The sequence below is a fragment of the Haliotis rubra genome, unplaced genomic scaffold (genome assembly GCF_003918875.1).
Source record: "Haliotis rubra isolate DU_JTF1 unplaced genomic scaffold, ASM391887v1 Scf103, whole genome shotgun sequence".
Taxonomy (NCBI): domain Eukaryota; kingdom Metazoa; phylum Mollusca; class Gastropoda; order Lepetellida; family Haliotidae; genus Haliotis; species Haliotis rubra.
Window position 1 is genome coordinate 1,856,646 of NW_025764926.1, and position 20,725 is coordinate 1,877,370.

The window sequence follows — 20,725 nt, forward strand, 5'->3', positions numbered from 1 at the left end:
TCGGCCACTGTTTCCCGTATCGTTTGCTTGACTTGTGTTACATTATCATTGTCATGCAATAAAGATGGGTTGAACTTCCAGTAACCCGGTCCACGTTCTACTGGACTAAGGGCAAGTTCTAAGGAAATAATAGAATGATCTGATCTGTAACTTACATCTATAGAAGTACGTTTAACTAGGGACATAAGCTCTTCAGAGACGAGGAAATAATCGAGCCTACTCTGTTTTACTCCATTCATTTGACGCCATGTGTACTGCTGTTTATCAGGATTGAAAATTCTCCACGGGTCAACTAAGCCTAGTTTTGTTTTTATGTCGACAATTTTCATATATGCTTCAGGATTATTTCTATGTTTTAAATTATAAGTGTCCAAATTATAATCCTGAACTACATTCCAGTCACCGCCTCCAGGTAATTGTTCTAATTCATTGGCAAGATCTTGAAAGAATTCAGGATTATCCTTATTTGGTCCATAGATATTTGTAATTGAGAACCGAATACTTTCTATTGTCATATCCAGTATGATAAAACTTCCATTTTCGTCCAAAATTATTTCATGCACTTCATATTCAAAGTTATTTTTAATCAGTATTAATGTCCCTGCACTATTACTGGTTCCATGTGAGAAGTAACATCTGTAGCCCCATTCGGCTGCCCATGTCTGTTCATTTTCTAAAGTACTATGAGATTCTTGAAAAAATATTATAGATGATTTCCTATTTTGTACGAAATTAAAAATATCTCTACGTTTTATGCTGTCCGACTGGAGGCCCCTGGCATTCATAGATAAAATACACAAATTACTCATGTCTTATTTTTAATAAGTGAGTAGAACTGAGTGAGTGTGCGAGTGAGTGTGCGAGAGAGAGTAAGAGAGAGAGAGAGAGAAGGGGGTAGTTTGACAGAGAGGAGTAAAGAGAGAGAGGGAGGGAGAGAGAGAGAGAGGGGGGATAGTAGGCAGAGAGGGAGTAAAAATAAAATGAGAATGATTGGTAATCCCTTTGACATTTGCCCAATTTACACAATGTATTTTGCCCAATTTACACAACATATTTTTACATCTTAATCAGCATATATCAGTAACTTATCATGAACTACCTTCATGTTAGTGGTAAAAATAAAGTCACAAATAAGATAATGAACGGTATCTAACGCTTTGTCGTTGAAGTCTGTTGAGTCTATCACCAGTTACTGATTCTCGTCACAGGGAGGAATGGACAGATGATCATGGAACACATTTGGTTATATACCGCCAATAAGCTGTCTCTTCCTACACTGTCCATGTGGGGAAGTATGGGTATCCAATGTAAACAAAGATTCCCTAGAACTAAAAAACAAAAGGGAGTTTAGTTCAGGCTATATTCGACAACACAAGTGAAAAGATCCGTTAAATTCGACCTCGCGCGCAATGTTCGTGCGATTTGCGATTGTACGCTTATAATTTTGTTTATATGTTTTTTTTCATAACCAGCAATGTATATTATATGTCATGAATAAAAAACAAAACCAAAAAAACACACAAAAAACCCCACATGTTCATCATATTGTCAGAATAATAAAATGTGCCTCCTATTGTTCATTTGTATTTGTCATCTGTCGTTGTATTTGGATGTGTTCAAATACATACAGTCATGAGCATGTGAATCACTATCAGTTAGTGATAATACCGGGTGTTCTCGAAAAGGAGAGGGTGCCTTGCCCCAAAGCTGCCACCAGTCACAAACGCATGCAAAAGCAAGTCAATCGTACTCCTAATAAAAAAACGAAAAGACCCGAAAACCAACAAACACCCCCCCCCTAAATAAAAATACTCCCCCCAAAAACCAAATCAACAACAACGAACAAAAAAACGAGAAAACAAAAAAACACACACACACAAATACAAACAAACAAACAAACTAAACAACAACACAAAACCAACCGAAATATCCCCCCCACAACACACAACACACACACCGCACAAACACTCACACGCACGCACTAACGCACGCACACACACAACACACACACACACACACACACACTACGCGCGCGCGCACACCCACACCCCACACACACGCGCGCACACACACACACACACCCACACACCCTCTAAACGAAATATAAAAGAAGAAGAATGTCAATTCACGGAAGTGTTTGATACATGGATTTGCATCGGATATCAACTTACATCAACTTACCAAATGTACTCCACATGTCACGCATGATGGAGTTTGATAACCACTGAGACCTTCAGTATAGTAACACAATCTTGTTCCGTGTTACTTAGAAAGATATCCCTGACCTATCTTCAAACGCGAAATGACATGTATGTCATGTTTACACCATTGAGCACAATCACTGAAGAACGCATAAGAAGGTTCCAGGAAACTCATACATACAGAATCACCAAGCGTGCAGTACAACACAGAGTTGTCAGTTCCACAATACGTCGCTTTTACGATCGTCGTTTTTATGTAACACTATATTTTGGGGTCACAGGGACCGAGAGGTTTCTGTTACAGGTACTGTATTAAAAAAGAATCTGTTAATTCCACCTTCTATATATAGTCCTGATGGTTTTCCCGCAAGAATAATTGATCTGACGTCAGACCTATTTTCAATATTACTTCCTGTTCTTGAATTGCTGGAATGGAACGTCGCTGTCTGCCGAGTTCATTCCGAAAGTTGTAGATATTGGGTATGACGTTGATATGCTCCAGTGTGTCCGTACCCTGATTGTGTCGGGATATAGAGGGAAGGAGGATAGATGTGTGTGAAATAATATTTGAACAGATGTGTGTCAACCCTTCAAAACAAGGTCTGGACAGTGAGAGCTTGAATCAGTTCTTGTCATCTGCAACGGCAAGGGTTTTCGGGGACATTTACATTCAAGGGTGTGAACAAAACGGAACAGATTTTGACATTCAGTTGTAATCTCAGACAGTAGCTATTTAGTCTGTGGTGCATGTGATTCCTGACACTAGTGTACTTCCAGGAGTCGTTGTCTCCGATGGCTCACACCAGCAGAACCTCCAGCAGATACACCTCGGGCATTCCCAGAGGCACTGGTGCACACTATGGTCGCTTTATGGATCGCACTGGTTCTCGGCAGGCTGTGCCAGACATTCTGACCACCGGATATGGTCACGGTGATGTTCTTAGGAGCTCAGCGCTGACACAAAGTTCAGGACGTACTGACCAGTTCTCGGACATCACAGAAACATCATTTGTACGCAGTGGTGAACCCGAAACGGTAGGACTGCAACAGTGACTGCTGCTTAAGGCAGGATGCTGGTACTCCTTCTTTCTTCAGGAACCCATGCTTGTCGTAAGAGACGACTATTAGGAGAGCAGTAGGCTAAGGTTTAGAGTCGACTTAATGCCCCCATCTCTTGTATGGGCATATTATAGTTCTTTTGAAAGCTTATTGTATGTAGATTATGATGTGCCATGATGTGGTGGTCAAAAGTGGTCCCCTTTTTAAGAAATCGAGATCACGTGACAGCACCCTGTTTTGTTTTGCTTTTACTCAAATCAGAAATATGGGAAGTCAGTTGTTAATTATACAATTTGTAATGATGAAATACAATGAAGCTTACATCAGATACTCTTTAATGTGTTTACCTGGAGCTAACAAACTACCCAGTCATTGAAATTTGTGTGAAATAATGAGGTGTTTTTAAAAAAAATTGGATTTTTTATTAACAGTTTTAATTAAGTCAATTTAGATCTTCTTCATAATACATACAAATATTATACATAGTACTTTTTATCATTATTTCAGATATCTTATTGTGAAATGCAATGACTCATTACACAAAGTATTAATGCTCAGAAAGTAACAATACAGTCAACTGATAGTCATTGTGAAACAAAAACAACAACACCAAAACTATGTGCTGTAATTGACATTTGTATTCTAAAATTTTCAAAGTTTACACATTAAAACAAATTATTACAGATATGACAGTAGCTACTACCAGTACACATTCAAAGATAGATAATGCTAAAGCAGTGGTTATAGCAATTTGAAACGGTGATGGTAATAATCACCTTTATTACCCACGTGGTTAACGTATGGGCATTTTGCATACTAATCTCATTACATCCACACGAGTGTCGTATCGCGTTGACCTATGTCGTAACGACTTGACCTGAGATTCTAACGATTTGATTGGATAACCGATGACCTCTCAGTTAGGTCGCGTTGTGACGGAACTACTTGTTCATTCATAACAAAGACATGAATTCATTCATTCTACAACTTATATATGCATTGTGGGAATGTAAACATTGCGAACGTTGCCGTGTCGCTGTTTAATTGTGGGAGTCGAACTGAGACATTACATCCGTCGAAAACATAAACGCAATGTTTCCACCAGTGATGTAATCCGGAGTGCAGCAGTTGCAAACCAAGAAACAGGGGTGCTACGGGGTAGTTTACTGTAGGAGGCTGTACAGAGAGGCGATGACAACTGACATGCATCGTGACGTAGGTTACCAAGGGGACAGACGAGAATGGCGTAGTGACGTCATGCAAAAGTGAACGTCAGAACAAAATTCTTCCGCAACCTCTTTATGAAACCGGTTTCGGTTTGAAACCACAATAATACCAAAACTTCGATATTTTTTTTTTTATATATTTTTTTCTTATTTCCATTTTATGTTACAATTTCCATTACAGCAGCACGTTCCAATTGAAAGTATTTTAAGTGTACAGTGGTAGTGTTGATGTAAAGAAATAGATAATGTGTACATTACCTCTTATATATATATAGTACACATATATACAAAATACATGTAGTTACAGTCAGTCAGTTATAGTATTTCGAAAAAGTAAATGGAAGGATGACCAAAGAATGAAAACTTGCATAGTTACAATTAGAAAGGCAATAAATTTTGAGGATTTCATAATATTTTAATACTTCTTTTGAAACCATATAAAATTAGGTTTCACTGCTTTCTTACTACATTTATACAACATATATTTGATTATTATAATCACCACATTAAGAGGATTATTATGTTTACCTTTAAATCCAAATAATATATGTTCTTCACTTAAATGAATTTTACTTTCGATGTATCCTTCAATCCATTTAGTAAATTTTGTCCAAATATCTATTGCATATTGACAATTACAAAGCACATGTGCTATAGTTTCAGCTGGATCTTTACACAATGAACATGCTGGTGACTTAACATAGCCAATCTTATATAAATAACAATTAGTGATGAGATTATTATGTAAAATCTTAAACTGAAACCATCTTAAGTCACTGCTTTGTGTACATCTTTTTGCCATCAAACTATAGTTTATCCATTCTGTTTCAGTAATATTTTCATTAAGATAAAGCTCCCTTTTGCTGTATCTTTTAAATTTAGAAATTTTAGAATTTTGCAACATTTTAAAATAATCTACTACTGGTACTGTTGATTTTAGAAACATTATAAGGTAATATTGGTGTTTGAGAGATGTCTTGTATTTGACTCAAAGTTAATTCTTTGTAAGTATATGGGCGATAGATTGTTTCCAACCCTTGAAATGTTAAAAGTCTGTATTCAAAGCATATTTTTTGAATAAATTCATGGAAATTAAACCAATTTCCTGTATCGTTGAAGAAATCGTTAATATATGTTATACCTTTTCATACCAATGGGAAAAATATACTGGCTTATTATCAATTGTTATGTTATTATTGTACCAGATTGACTTATTCAATACATCCGTAACAGATAGTTCCATATTATCACAACAATTTAAAATATGATGCATATGTGAACAAAACGGAACAGATTTTGACATTCAGTTGTAATCTCAAAGTAGCTATTTAGTCTGTAGTGGTGCATGTGATTCCTGACACTAGCCTACTTCCAGGTGTCGTTGTCTCTGATGGCTCACACCAGCAGAACCTCCAGCAGATACACCTCAGGCATTCCCAGAGGCACTGGTGCACAATATGGTCGCTCTATGGATCGGACTGGTTCTCGGCGAGGCTGTGCTTGAACCTTCTGCCCACCGGATATGTCAGTCACGGTGATGTTCTTAGGAGCTCAGCGCTGACACAAAGTTCAGGACGTACTGACCAGTTCACGGACATCACAGAAACATCATTTGTACGCAGTGGTGAACCCAGAAACGGTAGGACTGCAAGCAGTGACTGCTGCTTAAGGCAGGATGCTGGTACTCCTTCTTTCACTGCTTGACCCTTAGAAGATCTTCAGGAACCCATGCTTGTCATAGAGACGACTAATGAGGAGAGCAGTAGGCTAAGGTTTAGAGTCGACTTAATGCCCCATCTCTTGTATGGGCATATTATAAAGCTCTTTGGAAAGCTTATTGTATGTAGATTATGATGTGCCATGATGTGGTGGTCAAAGTGGTCCCCTTTTTAAAGAAATCGAGATCACGTGACAGCACCCTGTTTTCTTTTGTTTTACTCAAATCAAGAAATATGGGAAGTCAGTTGTTAATTGTACAATTTGTAATTGATGAAAATACAATGAAGCTTACGTCAGATACTCTTTAATGTGTTTACCTGGAGCTAACAAACTACCCAGTCATTGATAAGAAATAATGAGTGTTTTTTAAAAAAAAAAAATGTATTTTCTATTAACAGTTTTAATAAGTCAATTTAATTCTTCTTCATAATACATACAAATATTATACATAGTAATTTTATCATTATTTCAGATATCTTATTGTGAAATGCAATGACTCATTACACAATGTATTAATGCTCAGAAAGTAACAATACACTGTATACTTGCCAAAGGGTGCGCACAGTCTTGAAAAAACCTGAAACCTGAATATTTTCCCTACAAAGGTCCTACGTACGTGTCAGCCTTGAAAAGGTCCTAATCACCATGATTTGCGATTAAATGGCCCTAAATATAGCAAAACTTGTCATGTGCAGGAAACATACAAAATAAAACTACCTTGCAGTAACAGTGGGCGTGGTAATTTCTATCCCAGTGCAGCAATGTGGCTAAAATGCTATTTCCCCTAAAGGTCGGTCCCACATTTGACCAATCTTGTCTGTATTCAACTACTTAGGTGTTATATGTATTTCTATAGTTCCTTAAATTTGTTGATTGGGTCTTGAAAAAGACCCCGAAATGACCTAAAATTTACTGGCTGATGATCTGTACAAACGCTGTTCCATTTTAGTTTATAGAAACACACTGACTATATAGGCATTTTTGTGATGAGAGTAATGAACATGTATGTACCTTGGAGATTTTATGCTGTTTGCCGTTACATTGCTTCTCTTGGAAAGTTATAAAGAGATGGTGGCTAGCGGAATATGCTCTCATGTTCATGTTGAAAGTTCTGCAGTAGTCAACTGATAGTCATTGTGAAACAAAAACCAACACCAAAACTATGTGCTGTAATTGACATTTGTATTCTAAATTTACACATTAAAACAAATTATTACAGATATTACGAGTAGCTACTACCAGTACAGATTCAAAGATAGATAATGCTACCAAAGCAGTGGTTATAGCAATTGAGACGGTGATGGTAATAATCACCTTTATTACCCACGTGGTCAACGTATGGGCATTTGCATACTAATTTCACGTCACACGAGTGTCGTATCGCGTTGACCTATGTCGTAACGGCTTGACCTGAGATTCTAACGATTTGATTGGATAACCGATGACCTCTCAGTTCCGTCACGTTGTGACGGAACTACTTGTTCATTCATAACAAACACGTGAATTAATTCATTCTACAACTTAGATGCACTGTGGGAATGTAAACATTTTGAACGTTGCCGTGTCGCTGTTTAATTGTGAGTCGAACTGAGACATTATATCCGTCGAAAAACATAAACGCAATGTTTCCACCAGTGATGTTAGCCGAGTGGAAGCGGTTGCAAACCAAGAAACGCAAGTGCTACGGAGTAGTTTACTGAAGGAGGCTGTACGAGGCGATGACAACTGACATGCATCGTGACGTAGGTTACCAAAGGGACAGACTTGAGAATGGCGTAGTGACGTCATGCAAAAGTGAACGTCAGAACAAAATTCTTCCGCAACCTCTTTATGAAAACGGTTTCGGTTTGAAACCACAATAATGCCAAAACTACGATATTTTGTCAATTTATGCATGTAAGATGTGAGTAATAAATAAAATACCACACTCGTTTCGTATAATTCGTATGTAATGAGACCTCGTGTAGTATTCTCTCTATTTATTACCCACGTGGTCAACAATATGGGTAGTTGCATACTAATCTCGTACGTCACACGAGTGTCGTATCGCGTTGACTTATGTCGTAACGACTTGACCTGAGATTCTAACTATTTGATTGGATAACCGATGACCTCTCAATTAGGTCACATTCTGACGTAACTATTTTTTCATACATAACAAAACGTGAATCCATTCATTCTACAACTTAAATGCATTATGGGAATGTAAAGATCGCGAACGTTGCCGTGTCGCTGTTTAATTGTGAGTCGAACTGAGACATTATACCCGTCGAAAACGTAAACGCAATGTTTCCACCAGTGATGTTAGCCGCATGGAAGCAACTGGAAACCAAGAAACGAGGTGCTACGGAGTAGTTTATGAGGAGGCTGTACGAGGGCGATGACAACTGACATGCATCGTGACCTCGGTTACCCTGGGCAGTGACGTCATTACAGTGACGTCATGCAAATATCAATACTACAGTACAAAACTCTTCCGCAACCTCTTTATGGAAACCGGTTTCGACTTGAAACCAAAATATTAACAAAAATACGCTATTTTGTCAATTTAATGCATGTTAGACGTGGGTAATAAATAAAATGCCACACTCGGTCTCATTACATACGAATTATACGAAACTCGTGACCTTCCTATGTTTTCTCTATTTATTTCTCTCCCGTGGAAGATGCTGCAGTGTAATATATTTACGTCAATATTACACTAGTGTAATACCGCTAGACGTATGACGTCATAATGATTTACAGTTATGACGTCACAATGCTAATACCTCTGTCACAATGATATTAGGAGACATTGCTTGACTTGCGGAAAGCTGAAGAAAGTCATCACACACACAGTAGTAGGCAGTTTCTATCAATTTATGTTGGAGATTAATAGACAGAATACTAAACGACTTCTGTGAAATGCCGATCTTTTATTAAAGTCGTGAAAGATCTCCTCTTCATGGCTTTCTTTGGTTCGATCTAGAAATAATGCACTAGTTGTATGTAAATCTGGGAATCTCTTGTGCCATCATAGCAGATATATGTGAATGGCAAAATGGAATCTGAGAAGATGACATCCTCATGCCAAAGTTTTTTGAATGCCAGCAAACTGAAAGTAAATTTTCTCCAACCTATGGACTTTGACTATTTTTTGTGTGGTGCTAAACATCCTATTACAGAACATCAGGCTGTGAGAGAAGGTAAATGGGACCTCCATGCTTATCAAAATTTATCCTTGAAATAGAAGTTTATGTCCGTGTTGTGGTGCGGCTGTTCTATGACACGTCAACAGCGAACCTTTAAAGAATATATTAACTTGGCACAGATCAATACGAATTACAGTTGCTGTATGCTTTACCGAGAGAAAGTGAGTTTAGTTTTACGCCGCACTCAGCACTATTCCAGCTATTTGGCGGCGGTCTGTAAATAATCGAGTCTGGACCACACAATCCAGTGATCAACAGCATGAGCATCGATCTACGCAGCTGGGAACCCATCGCATGTGTCCAACCAAGTCAACGAGCCTGACCACACCCGATCCCGTTAGTCGCCTCTTACGACAAGCATGGGTTGCTGACGATCACTTCTAAACCCGATCTTCACGTGTCCTGTATACAAAGAGTGGCAGTAGAAAAACAAAGACAGTAAACAAAGACCATAAATTTTTTCAGTGGTAATAGGAACAAAGTCAGCGATAGTATTATTATTCAGCAAACAGTGGTCAGATTGCAATATATAGTCTACTGTTCACGTAATCGTTAGGGTGGTGGAATAGCCTAGTGGTTAAGGCGTTCGCTCGTCACGCCGAAGACTGGGTTCGATTCCTCACATGGGCACAGTGTGTGAAGCCCATTCCTGGGTGTCCCCGGCGTAATATTGCTAGAATATTGCTAAAATCGACGCAAAACTAAACTCACTCGCTCACTGTCATAATTACTGGTCGTCCTCCCTTATAGGTATTTTAGGAGCTTCCATTTCAAACTTGACCACAAACGTGTATATATGGCACATATACCACACTCTACCGTCTACTGAACCTAAACCCAAATAACACTACCGGGGAGGATACAGCTTTTGGAGAAAAGGGGCGCACTGTGAGAGAAAGGAGGTGCATACGTCATTTTTCACCCGAGTTTCAATGGTCATTTAAAACTTTCAGGCTAAAAGTGGGGGGGGTGGGGGTGGGGGTGTGGATCCACCTATGCACTGTTTCAAATTCAACCACCCCGTCAAGTAACATGAACGTGGGAGATGCTTTCAATCATTATCTAAAAAAATAGAGATACTTTTGTGGTAAATTAATTCACATAACTGAAAATCAAGTGAATTGACATGTATATACTTCGACCTGATAAATTTAATCAACACGTTAATTATAATTGCCATCTGTTGGAACCCTTTAATCCTTGTTTCTGTATCCGAGCAGCCTCATCGCCGTCATGCCCCATCACCAGGTAGATGCTTCTTTATGAGAGGAGTGGTGAGTGCACTAGTGATGCTGTGCATGTTCCTCATCAGTGGACTTACCGTGACTACAGTTCTAATATTCAGTATAAAGGGAGGTAAGACTTGTTACCTTATCAGTGTCCTTGAGATACAAACTTTTATTGAAGTACATGGTCATGCATGGTGTTACTAGGAGAGCAGAACGAGCTCATCCTTCAGATGTTACAATGATTCTGTGGAATTGAGGTAAGACATATTCTGTGGAATTGAGGTTAGACATATTCTGTGGAATTGAGGTTAGACATATTCTGTGGAATTGAGGTTAGACATATTCTGTGGAATTGAGGTTAGACATATTCTGTGGAGTTGAGGTTAGACATATTCTGTGGAGTTGAGGTTAGACATATTCTGTGGAGTTGAGGTTAGACAGATTATTCTGTGGAGTTGAGGTTAGACAGATTATTCAGTGGAGTAGATGTTAGACTGATTATTCTGTTGGGTTGAGATTTGATTGATTATTCTGTGGGGTTGAGGTTTATATTCATTATTCTGTGGATCTTAAGTTAGACTGATTGTTCTGTTGAGTTAAGGTTAGACCGATTGTACTGTGCAGTTGAGGTAAGACTGATTGAACTGTGGGGTTGAGGTTAGACTGATTGCCTTGTAGAGCTGATGCGAGACTGATTATTATGTGGTGTTGAGGTTAGACTGATTGTTCTGTAGAGTTGATGCAGAGACTGATTATTATGTAGTGTTGAGAGTTAGACTGAGTTGTTCTGTAGAGTTGATGCAGAGACAGATTATCATGTGAGTGTTGAGAGTTAGAATGATTATTTTGCGGGGTTGAGGTTAGACCGATTGTTCTGTGGGGTTGAGGTTACACCAATTATTCTGTGGAGTTGAGAGTTAGACTGATTATTCTGTGGAGTTGAGGTTAGACTGGTTATTCTGTGTAGTTGAAGTTTAGATTGATTATTCTGTTGACGTGAGTTAGACTGGATTGTTCTGTGGAGTTGAGGTTAGACTGATTATTTTTTGTGGAGTCAGGATAAGACTGATTATTCTGTTGAGTTGAGGTTAGACTGATTATTCTGTTATTGAGAGAGTTAGACTGATTGTTCTGTGCAGTTGAGGTTAGACTGATTATTTTGTGCAATGAGAGTTAGACTGATTATTCTGTGCAGTTGAGAGTTAGACTGATTGTTCTGTGCAGTTGAGGTTAGACTGATTGTTTTGTGTGAGTTAGTGAGTGAGTGAGTTAAGATTTAAAAGTCACATCGGCAATATTTCAGCCATATCGTGAGCTAAAACTAGTTAATACAGTTGAGAGTTAGACTGACTATTCTGTTCTTGAAGCAAGACTGATTTTTTTGCGGAGGTTTGGTTAGACTAATTATTCTGTGGAGTTGAGGTTAGACTGATTGTTCTATGGAGTGGAAGTTAGACTGATTGTTCTGTGTAGTTGAGGTTAGACAGATAATTCTGTGGAGTTGAGGTTAGACTGATTATTCTGTGCAGTTGAGGTTAGACTGATTGTTCTGTGCAGTTGAGGTTAGACTGATTGTTTGTGGAGTTAAGTGAGTGAGTGAGTTTAAAGTCACATCAGCAATATTTCAACCATATCGTGACTAAAACTAGTTATGTGCAGTTGAGAGTTAGACTGACTATTCTGTTCTTGAAGCAAGACTGATTTTTTGCAGAGAGTTTGGTTAGACTAATTATTCTGTGGAGTTGAGGTTAGACTGATTGTTCTATGGGTGGAAGTTAGACTGATTGTTCTGTGTAGTTGAGGTTAGACAGATAATTCTGTGGAGTTGAGGTTAGACTGATTATTCTGTGGAGTTGAGGTAAGACAGATTATTCTGTGGAGTTGAGGCTAGACTGATTGTTCTGTGCAGTTGAGGTTAGACCGAGTGTTCTGTGCAGTTGAGGTTAGACTGATTGTTCTGTGCAGTTGAGGTTAGACTGATTGTTTTGTGGAGTTGAGTGAGTGAGTGAGTTTTAAAGTCACATCGGCAATATTTCAGCCATATCGTGACTAAAACTAGTTGTGCAGTTGAGGAGTTAGACTGACTATTCTGTTCTTGAAGCAAGAGGGATTTTTTGCAGAGGTTTGGTTAGACTAATTATTCTGTGGAGTTGAGGTTAGACTGATTGTTCTATGGAGTGGAAGTTAGACTGATTGTTCTGTGTAGTTGAGGTTAGACAGATAATTCTGTGGAGTTGAGGTTAGACTGATTATTCTGTGGAGTTGAGGTAAGACAGATTATTCTGTGGAGTTGAGGCTAGACTGATTGTTCTGTGCAGTTGAGGTTAGACTGATTGTTCTGTGCAGTTGAGGTTAGACTGATTGTTCTGTGCAGTTGAGGTTAGACTGACTATTCTGTTCTTGAATCTAGACTGATTATTTTGCGGCGGTTAGTTTAGACCGATTATTCTGTTGAGTTGAGGTTAGACTGATTATTCTGTGGAGTTGAGATTAAAATGAATATTCTGTGTTGAGGTTAAACTGATTATTCTGTGGAGTAGGGATTAGAAAGATTATTCTGTTGAGTTAAGGTTACACTGTTTTTTCCGCGGAGTTCAGATTAGACTGATTGTTCACTGTAGTTGAATTTATACTGATTATTCTGTATAGTTGAGGTTAGACTGATTATTCTGTGGAGTTGAGGGTTAGACTGACATTATTTTGTGGAGTCAGGATTAGACTGATTATTCTGTGGAGTTCAGATTAGACTGATTAGTCTGTGGAGTTGAGGTTAGACTGATAGTTTTTGTGGAGTTGAGGAGTTAGACTGAGTTTTTTCTGTGCAGTTGAGAGTTAGACTGATCATTCTGTGGAGTTGAGAGTTAGACTGATTATTCTGTGGAGTTGAGAGTTAGACTGATTATTTTGTGGAGTCAGGATTAGACTGACTATTCTGTTCTTGAAGCTAGATTGATTATTTTGCGGAGGTTAGGTTAGACTGATTATTCTGTGGAGTTGAGTTAGACTGGTTATTCTGTGGAGTTGAGGTTATACTGATTATTCTGTGGAGTTGAGATTAGAATGAATATTCTGTGGAGTTGAGGATTAGACTGATTATTCTGTGGAGTTGAGATTAGAATGAATATTCTGTGTTGAGATTAAACTGATTATTCTGTGGAGTAGGGATTAGAAAGATTATTCTGTTGAGTTAAGTTACACTGGTTTTCCATGAGTTCAGGTTAGACTGATTGTTCACTGTAGTTGAATTTAGACTGATTATTCTGTTAAGTTGAGGTTTGACTGATTATTCAGTGTGGAGTTGAGGAGTTAGACTGGTTATTCTGTTGGGTTGGGGTTTGACTCATTATCCTGTGGTGTTGATGTGATACTGATTATTCTGTTGAGATGAGGGTTAGACTGATTATCCTGTGGAGTTGAGGGTTAGACTGATTATTCTGCGGAGGCGAGATTAGACTGATTATTCTGCGGAGATGTGGCTAGAGATTATTCTGTGGAGTTGAGATTAGACTGATTATTCTGTGGTTTTGAGGTTAGACTGATTATTTCACTGAAGCTGAATTTAGACTGATTATTCTGTGCAGTTGAGGTTAGACAGATTATTCTGTGGAGTCGAGATTAGACTGATTATTCTGTGGTTTGAGGTTAGACTACAGTTATTTCACTGTAGCTGAATTTAGACTGAGTTATTCTGTGCAGTTGAGGTTAGACTGTTTATTCTGTGTAGTTGAGGTTAGACTGATTGTTCTTTTGGGTTGAGAGTTAGACTGAGTTGTTCTGTGCAGTTGAGGTTAGACTGAGATTATTCTGTTGACGTGAGGTTAGACTGATTGTTCTGTGCAGTTGAGGTTTGACTGATTGTTCTGTGGGGTTGAGGTTAGACAGATCGTTCTGTAGAGTTGAGGCTAGACTGATTGTTCTGTAGTGGAGGGGTTAGACTAATTATTCATTCAAGTTGAGTTCCAGACTGTTTTCTGTGGAGTGAGTGAGTGAGTGAGTGATTATTCTCTGACGTTAAGGTTTTGAAATTCAAAATGTGACACTTTAAAATATAATGTGCTTTCATAGAAAGTACGTACACTGAGATGTTTTATGTAGTAGAGTTGTTTCATATGGTAGGGATGTTCTTGGTTGTTTTATTGTGTTTGAGAAGCGGCGTCATCGGCGCCAACACAATCATATGATAAAATATGAGCAGAAGTATATCATTGCCAAATCTAAATACAACTGAAACACCATCAGCAACAATGACGTCATCACCGACAAGAAACCTACAAGCACACCACCACATGATGGGATTACTTCTAACCTTGTCTTCACTCGATCCTCGCATGCGACGACCACCACTACACCTACCGCTGCGGCAGCCACTACATCTACCGCTTCGCCGACCACTACATCTACTGCCCGACGACCACTACATCTACCGCTGCGACGGCCACTACAGCTACCGCTTCGCCGACCACTACATCTACCGCTTCGCCGACCACTACACCTACCGCTACGCCGACCACTACATCTACCGCTTCGCCGACCACTACATCTACTGCTGCGACGGCCACCACAACTACCGCTTCGCCCACCACTACTTCAACCGCTGCGGCGACCACTACATCTACCGCTGCACCGACAGCTACAACTACCTCCTCGCCGACCACTACATCTACCGCTTCGCCGACCACTACATCTACCGCTTCGCCGACCACTACATCTACTGCTGCGGCGACCACCACAACTACCGTTTCGCCCACCACCACCTCAACCGCTTCGCCGACCACTACATCTACCGCTGCACCGACCACTACACCTACCGCTGCGCCGACCACTTACAACTACCTCTTCGCCGACCACTGCATCTACCGCTTTGCGCCGACAATTACATCTACCGCTGCGCCATGCACTACAACTACTACTGCTACGACCTCTACTACATCGACAACAACAGGTAAAGGAAATGTGCTCGTGGTATATGTCATTATTAAAATTATATAACCCAGTAATTTGTATCGCATGGCTATAGTGTGTAATGTTTGAACCATGCCAAACAGGTTCAAAGGTCACTGGACTGGAAAGTACGTAACTGACTATGGCCTCGGTGATATTCAGTAAGACCCGCAGTCGGGCCTGACTGGTCGATGGTCGGTGTTGGCATGCAACAAACGATTTAGATCTTTTCATTTCATAACGATCATCCTTCAGTTACTGACCCGTGAAGTTCCGGATTCGAATTGGCCTTCCAGTAACCCATGCTTCATCCTAAGAGGAGACTAACGGGTGGTCAGGCTCGCTGGCTTGGTTGACAGATGTCATCGGTTCCCAATTAGCTTAGATCAATGCTCATGCTGTTGATCACTGGATTTATCTGGTCCGAGACTCGATTATTTATAGAACGGATGGCTGGAATATTGCTTGAGTGTGGCGTAAAACTAAACTCATTCAGTTATTCCCTATATGGGTTTATAATATGTTGAAGGTTGCACTGTATCCAGGAAGTGTCATGTGTGTACGTCAGAAACGCCCGATGTCAACAAAACTGGCAACATCGCTGGAGCTTCCCCAGTGAAGTCTGTCCATGTAGCTACCGCCTGCTCTCCGATGTCAGATACGACGATGGTAACTGTTCGCAAACATACACACTGTCAGAATGGCGGCATTTATACAAATTATCCCAATGTACGAGGGGCTACATATTCCTAAAGTCCAGCTATTAAGCCTCATTGGTAATCGTATGACCTATAGTAGGGTCTGACCGGTCGATGGTTGCATAATACAAACGTTTTAGACCTTTTCATTTCATAACGATCATGATTCAGTTTTCTATATGTTGAAGGTTGCAATGTATCCAGGAAGTGTCACGTGTGTACGTCCAGAAACGCCCGATGTCCAGCGAACGGCAACATCGCTGGAACTTCCCCCGGTGAAGTCTGTCCATGTGGTACTGCCTGCTACTCCGATGTCAGATACGACGATGGTAACTGTTCGCAAACATACACACTGTCAGAATGGCAGCATTATACTAATTATCCCCATGTACGAGGGGCTACGTCTTCCTTAAGTCCAGGGCCTAGATTTTCGAAGCTCTCTTAGCCATGAGATAGTCTTTAGTGCCATACATTAACATTAACTTAAGACTATCATAGCGCTAAGAAAGCTTCGAAAATCTAGGCCCTGGTATTAATTCAGAGACGAACCTCAAATGTACTCCTGTAGCTAGAAGGGTGAGCAAGGAGGTAGCCTAGCGCTTAAAGCGTTTGCTCGTCACGTCAAGGCGTGTGTACAATGTGTGAGGCCCATTTCCGATGTCCCGCGCCAGGTTATTTCTGGAATATTGCTAAAATCGGTGTAAAAAGCGAAAAGTTATAAGGCAGAATCTGATATGCGTATTGAGCCGTGACACAGTAAAATTTGTTTCTTTCAGAGAACATAGTGCATCGAGGATGCACCAGAGGTTTTCCCCAGTGGGAAGAAACGTCCTCCAAAGACCCGACATGTCGAGAAATTGGTCGACACTTCCTGTGTTTCTGTCAAGGAGATCGTTGCAATACGCACGACATGACGACCTACCTTTCCGGAAAGTGATCGAGAGACAGTTATTTAAACGCTCTCTTTAACAAGAATATAATAACATGCTTGTAATGCGCCGTTTTCCTTGTACAACATGCTAAAAGTGCAAGACATAGATATACATACAAACAGACTATAGGAGAGAATAAAGATTAAAGATACATGGAAACAATGCAATGAATTATCGTTTACACTCATAAGCTAATTTGAAAAAGTGAGTCTTCAGTAAAGATTGAAAATTAGAAAGTTCTGTACAGTCACGGAGATACTGAGGTAGTTGATTCCAGGCTGTAGAGGCTGCATACGAAAAGGACCTTTCACTATAAGTAGAAGTCCTCACAGTGGGAATAACGAGGAAACGTTTATCCTGTGAACGGAGAGAGCGACATGGTACGCAACTGAGGAAAGCAGCTCTGGACTAGATGGGAAACGTGATCATCCAGTGACACATCTGAGTCGATAATCACACTAAGGTCTTTTACCTTGTCAGCGATTTGGATGTTTGTATTATCAAACCTAAAACCTGTAAGACCACACTGTGATCTCCTTTTATGTGGCCCTTGGACAATGCATTCCGTCTTGTCACTATTCAGTTTTGGTTTGTTGTAATACATCCACGCCTTGATATCTTCACAACAAGTGCTCAATTCACTCAAAGTCCTGTGCGCCTGAAGTGGCCTTGACTCCATGGATCTGTAGACTTGAGAGTCATCAGCATAGTGATATCTGTCCGCTTCTTGTCCTTCCACGACACTTCCAAGCTACTTTATATACAAGGTGAAAAGAACCGGTCTTAAGACGGATCCTTGTGGAACCCCACACGTAAGATATAATGGGTCAGATGACAACTTGTCAATGATTACACACTGACTTCTATCAGACAGGTATGATTTAAACCACGCTAAAGCTGTTCCATCGATGACAAAATTCCAACCTCAGACGTTCCAGGAGTTTGCAGTGATCGTTGTTGTCAAATGCACTGCTTAGGTCAAGAAGTGCCAAGACTGCGAGATACCGGTCGTGTTATCGATGCCAAGCCGAATGTCACTGATCACTTTCAGCAGTGCAGTCTCGGTGCTATGATGGCTACGGTAGGCGGACTGTAGATGATCATGAAGGTCATGTTTATCAAGATGTTCAGAAAGTCGTGTGCATACAGCACGCTCAGCTAACTTGGAAAGATAACTGAGATTAGATACTGGCCGGTAGTTGCCAAGCAGATTAAAGTCTAAGTTTGGCCTTTTCAGGAGTGGCTTCACTAGATCTGACTTAAAGGAAGACGGCACTATTCCATATTCAAGACTAATGTTGATGATTTTTGTAAGAGTCGGAATTAAAAGATCAATGTTATCAAGGATGATGGATGTCGGCACAGGGTCCAAGTCACAGGAAGTAGGATTGGACTTCCGGATAATTTTCAACACTTCATCACAGGTGAATTCATTGAAAGTAACCAGTTTCTCCGAGCAATCATCAGTTAGTTCAGTAGAGGGCTTATCCGTGCTGGTCTCACATTCGCCAGAAGAATCTGCAGACATCATGCCAGCACGTATCTTGGCAATTTTCTCTGTAAAGAATTGCTGGAACCGGCTAGGCAACACCTCGTGAGAGTCTGTTTTCGGCAGTGGTGAACTGAACTCCTTACCAAGAAGGGCGGGACATGAGTCTGTACAGTGATCTTGTGTCAGACATTGAATCCTGGATTTGAGAGTTCAGTGACATCTGTTTGGCCTGCCTTATCAAAGACGTCACTTTATTTCTTGCAACACAGTAAATTTGCTTGTGGATTTCAAGATGGAAGCGTCTCCAGGCTCCCTCAGCACGGCGCCTGGCTTTCTTCGCAGCAATAACCTCCGGTGTTACAGACCATGGTGTAACAGGGCGATCTGTTACATGCTTAGATCTAAGAGGGGCATATTTATCTAAGAGTTCAATGAGGACACAGTTATATTTGTCAATGAGTTTGCTAATATCGGACGGTGGATTCTGTATGAGATCAGAATTTGAAAAATCACGTCTAAACGCATCTCGATCTAAATGTTTTAGATTCCGACACTGAATGAAACTTTTTTGGGAGTGGAGGTTTGTCTGTATCAAGTTCTAAAGAAACAAGGAAGTGGTCAGAAATTTGGAGGTCAATGACAGAGGGATTCAGGACACAACACTGATCTTTCAAACTACCCAGTCTAAGCAGTTACCACCATTACGCGTGGACGCAGACACAGCTTGAATACATCCGAGACTTTTGAATTTTTTTGTCATTTTCACAGCCTGTGCACAAGTAGTATTCCCAAAGTCAATGTTGAAATCCCCTAGAACAACCAATCTAGATCGTGCTGTACATTTTGTTTCTATGCGGGTTGATAATTCATCAAAGAACTCAGCAAATGTAAGTTTGTTTTTCACTGAAGGAAGGGGTCTGTACAGTGCCAAAATATTTGTTGTAGTTTTGCCAACAGTCAACACAAAGTCTAGGGTTTCAAACAAAGAGGAAACAGTATCATCCAAAAGTTTAACTTTGAAATGAGACCTGTATATGATGGCCAAACCTCCGCCACGTGTGGGGCGAGGCTTATGCTGGCACAAATATCCAAATGGTGTCATGGAGACAACTTTTGCCTCGTCGACGGACTGCCGGAGCCATGTCTCTGTCAACACAAGTATATCAATGTCATTGTCATTGACAAGATCTTCAATTTCCTCACACTTATTGAAACATGACAGGGAAACAGGGAAACTTTGACTCTCGTTGGCAGATTAGTTGGTGTGACATATGTGAGATTGGCAGTATTTACTGAGTTGCTTTTAGCTGGTTTTGCAGGACGGTAGCCAGTTACAATGCTGATAGCTCTATGGTGACGCCTACCACCTTTTTTCCCTCTCTTGAAAGGGCGTGATCTCCTGTGATTGACAGGTCTGATTGAGTCAGCACAATGCAGTAGATTAGTATGTTGTGGATGTATATATGGATATATCATATTGTTTAGTTTAAAGTTCGACACGCGACTGATGCGAATCAGGGAGGTTTCATATTTTCGTTCAGCGTGTAGGGGACACTCTCATTTTGGCAATGTTATGAAGTTTTCTTTTTTAAAAGACGATTTAGAACTTGAAGTTTCCACCTACATGTTTTAAATATTTGAGCCTGAAATATTTCAAATACTCGTCGTTTGACGCCAAACTGATGACACCATTTGGTCAGCAGGAACTGTACTAGTTGTGATATCAAAACAAAACCACTAAATCAGAATCTAATATTTGTTTTAATTTACCTTTTATTACCTTTAATATCTTACGTTCCAAACTTCCTATTACACTAAACCTCTGTCAAACAATCTAACACCCAAATGGTTACCACTAACGAACTATCTCAAGGCATGCTGCCTTATCAACATATCGATACGAACTAACTACAATTTCACTTCGAACTCCACACGTGGCGAAAACGCATGTTTTTTGCATGCTCAAGCTTTCCGCGAAGAAATTTGTTGTCAGGTGTGTTTTTCGCGAACTGTTCGTATAACCTGTCTGGTTAACTG

General features: G+C 40.0%; 1 protein-coding gene and 1 long non-coding RNA gene across 2 annotated transcripts; both read left to right on the forward strand.

The window, feature by feature from the left end:
* Positions 1-11,921: 11,921 nt before the first annotated feature.
* LOC124272380 lies at positions 11,922-14,416 on the forward strand. The gene is made up of 3 exons (XR_006897323.1): positions 11,922-12,187; positions 12,568-13,394; positions 14,327-14,416. It is a non-coding gene; the product is annotated as an uncharacterized LOC124272380 (long non-coding RNA).
* Positions 14,417-14,953: 537 nt separating this feature from the next.
* LOC124272663 (histidine-rich glycoprotein-like) lies at positions 14,954-17,237 on the forward strand. The gene is made up of 3 exons (XM_046707851.1): positions 14,954-15,567; positions 16,453-16,593; positions 17,041-17,237. Exons 1-2 carry the CDS (start codon positions 14,954-14,956, stop codon positions 16,541-16,543), a joined length of 705 nt encoding a protein of 234 aa, XP_046563807.1. The 3' UTR covers positions 16,544-16,593; positions 17,041-17,237.
* Positions 17,238-20,725: the final 3,488 nt, after the last annotated feature.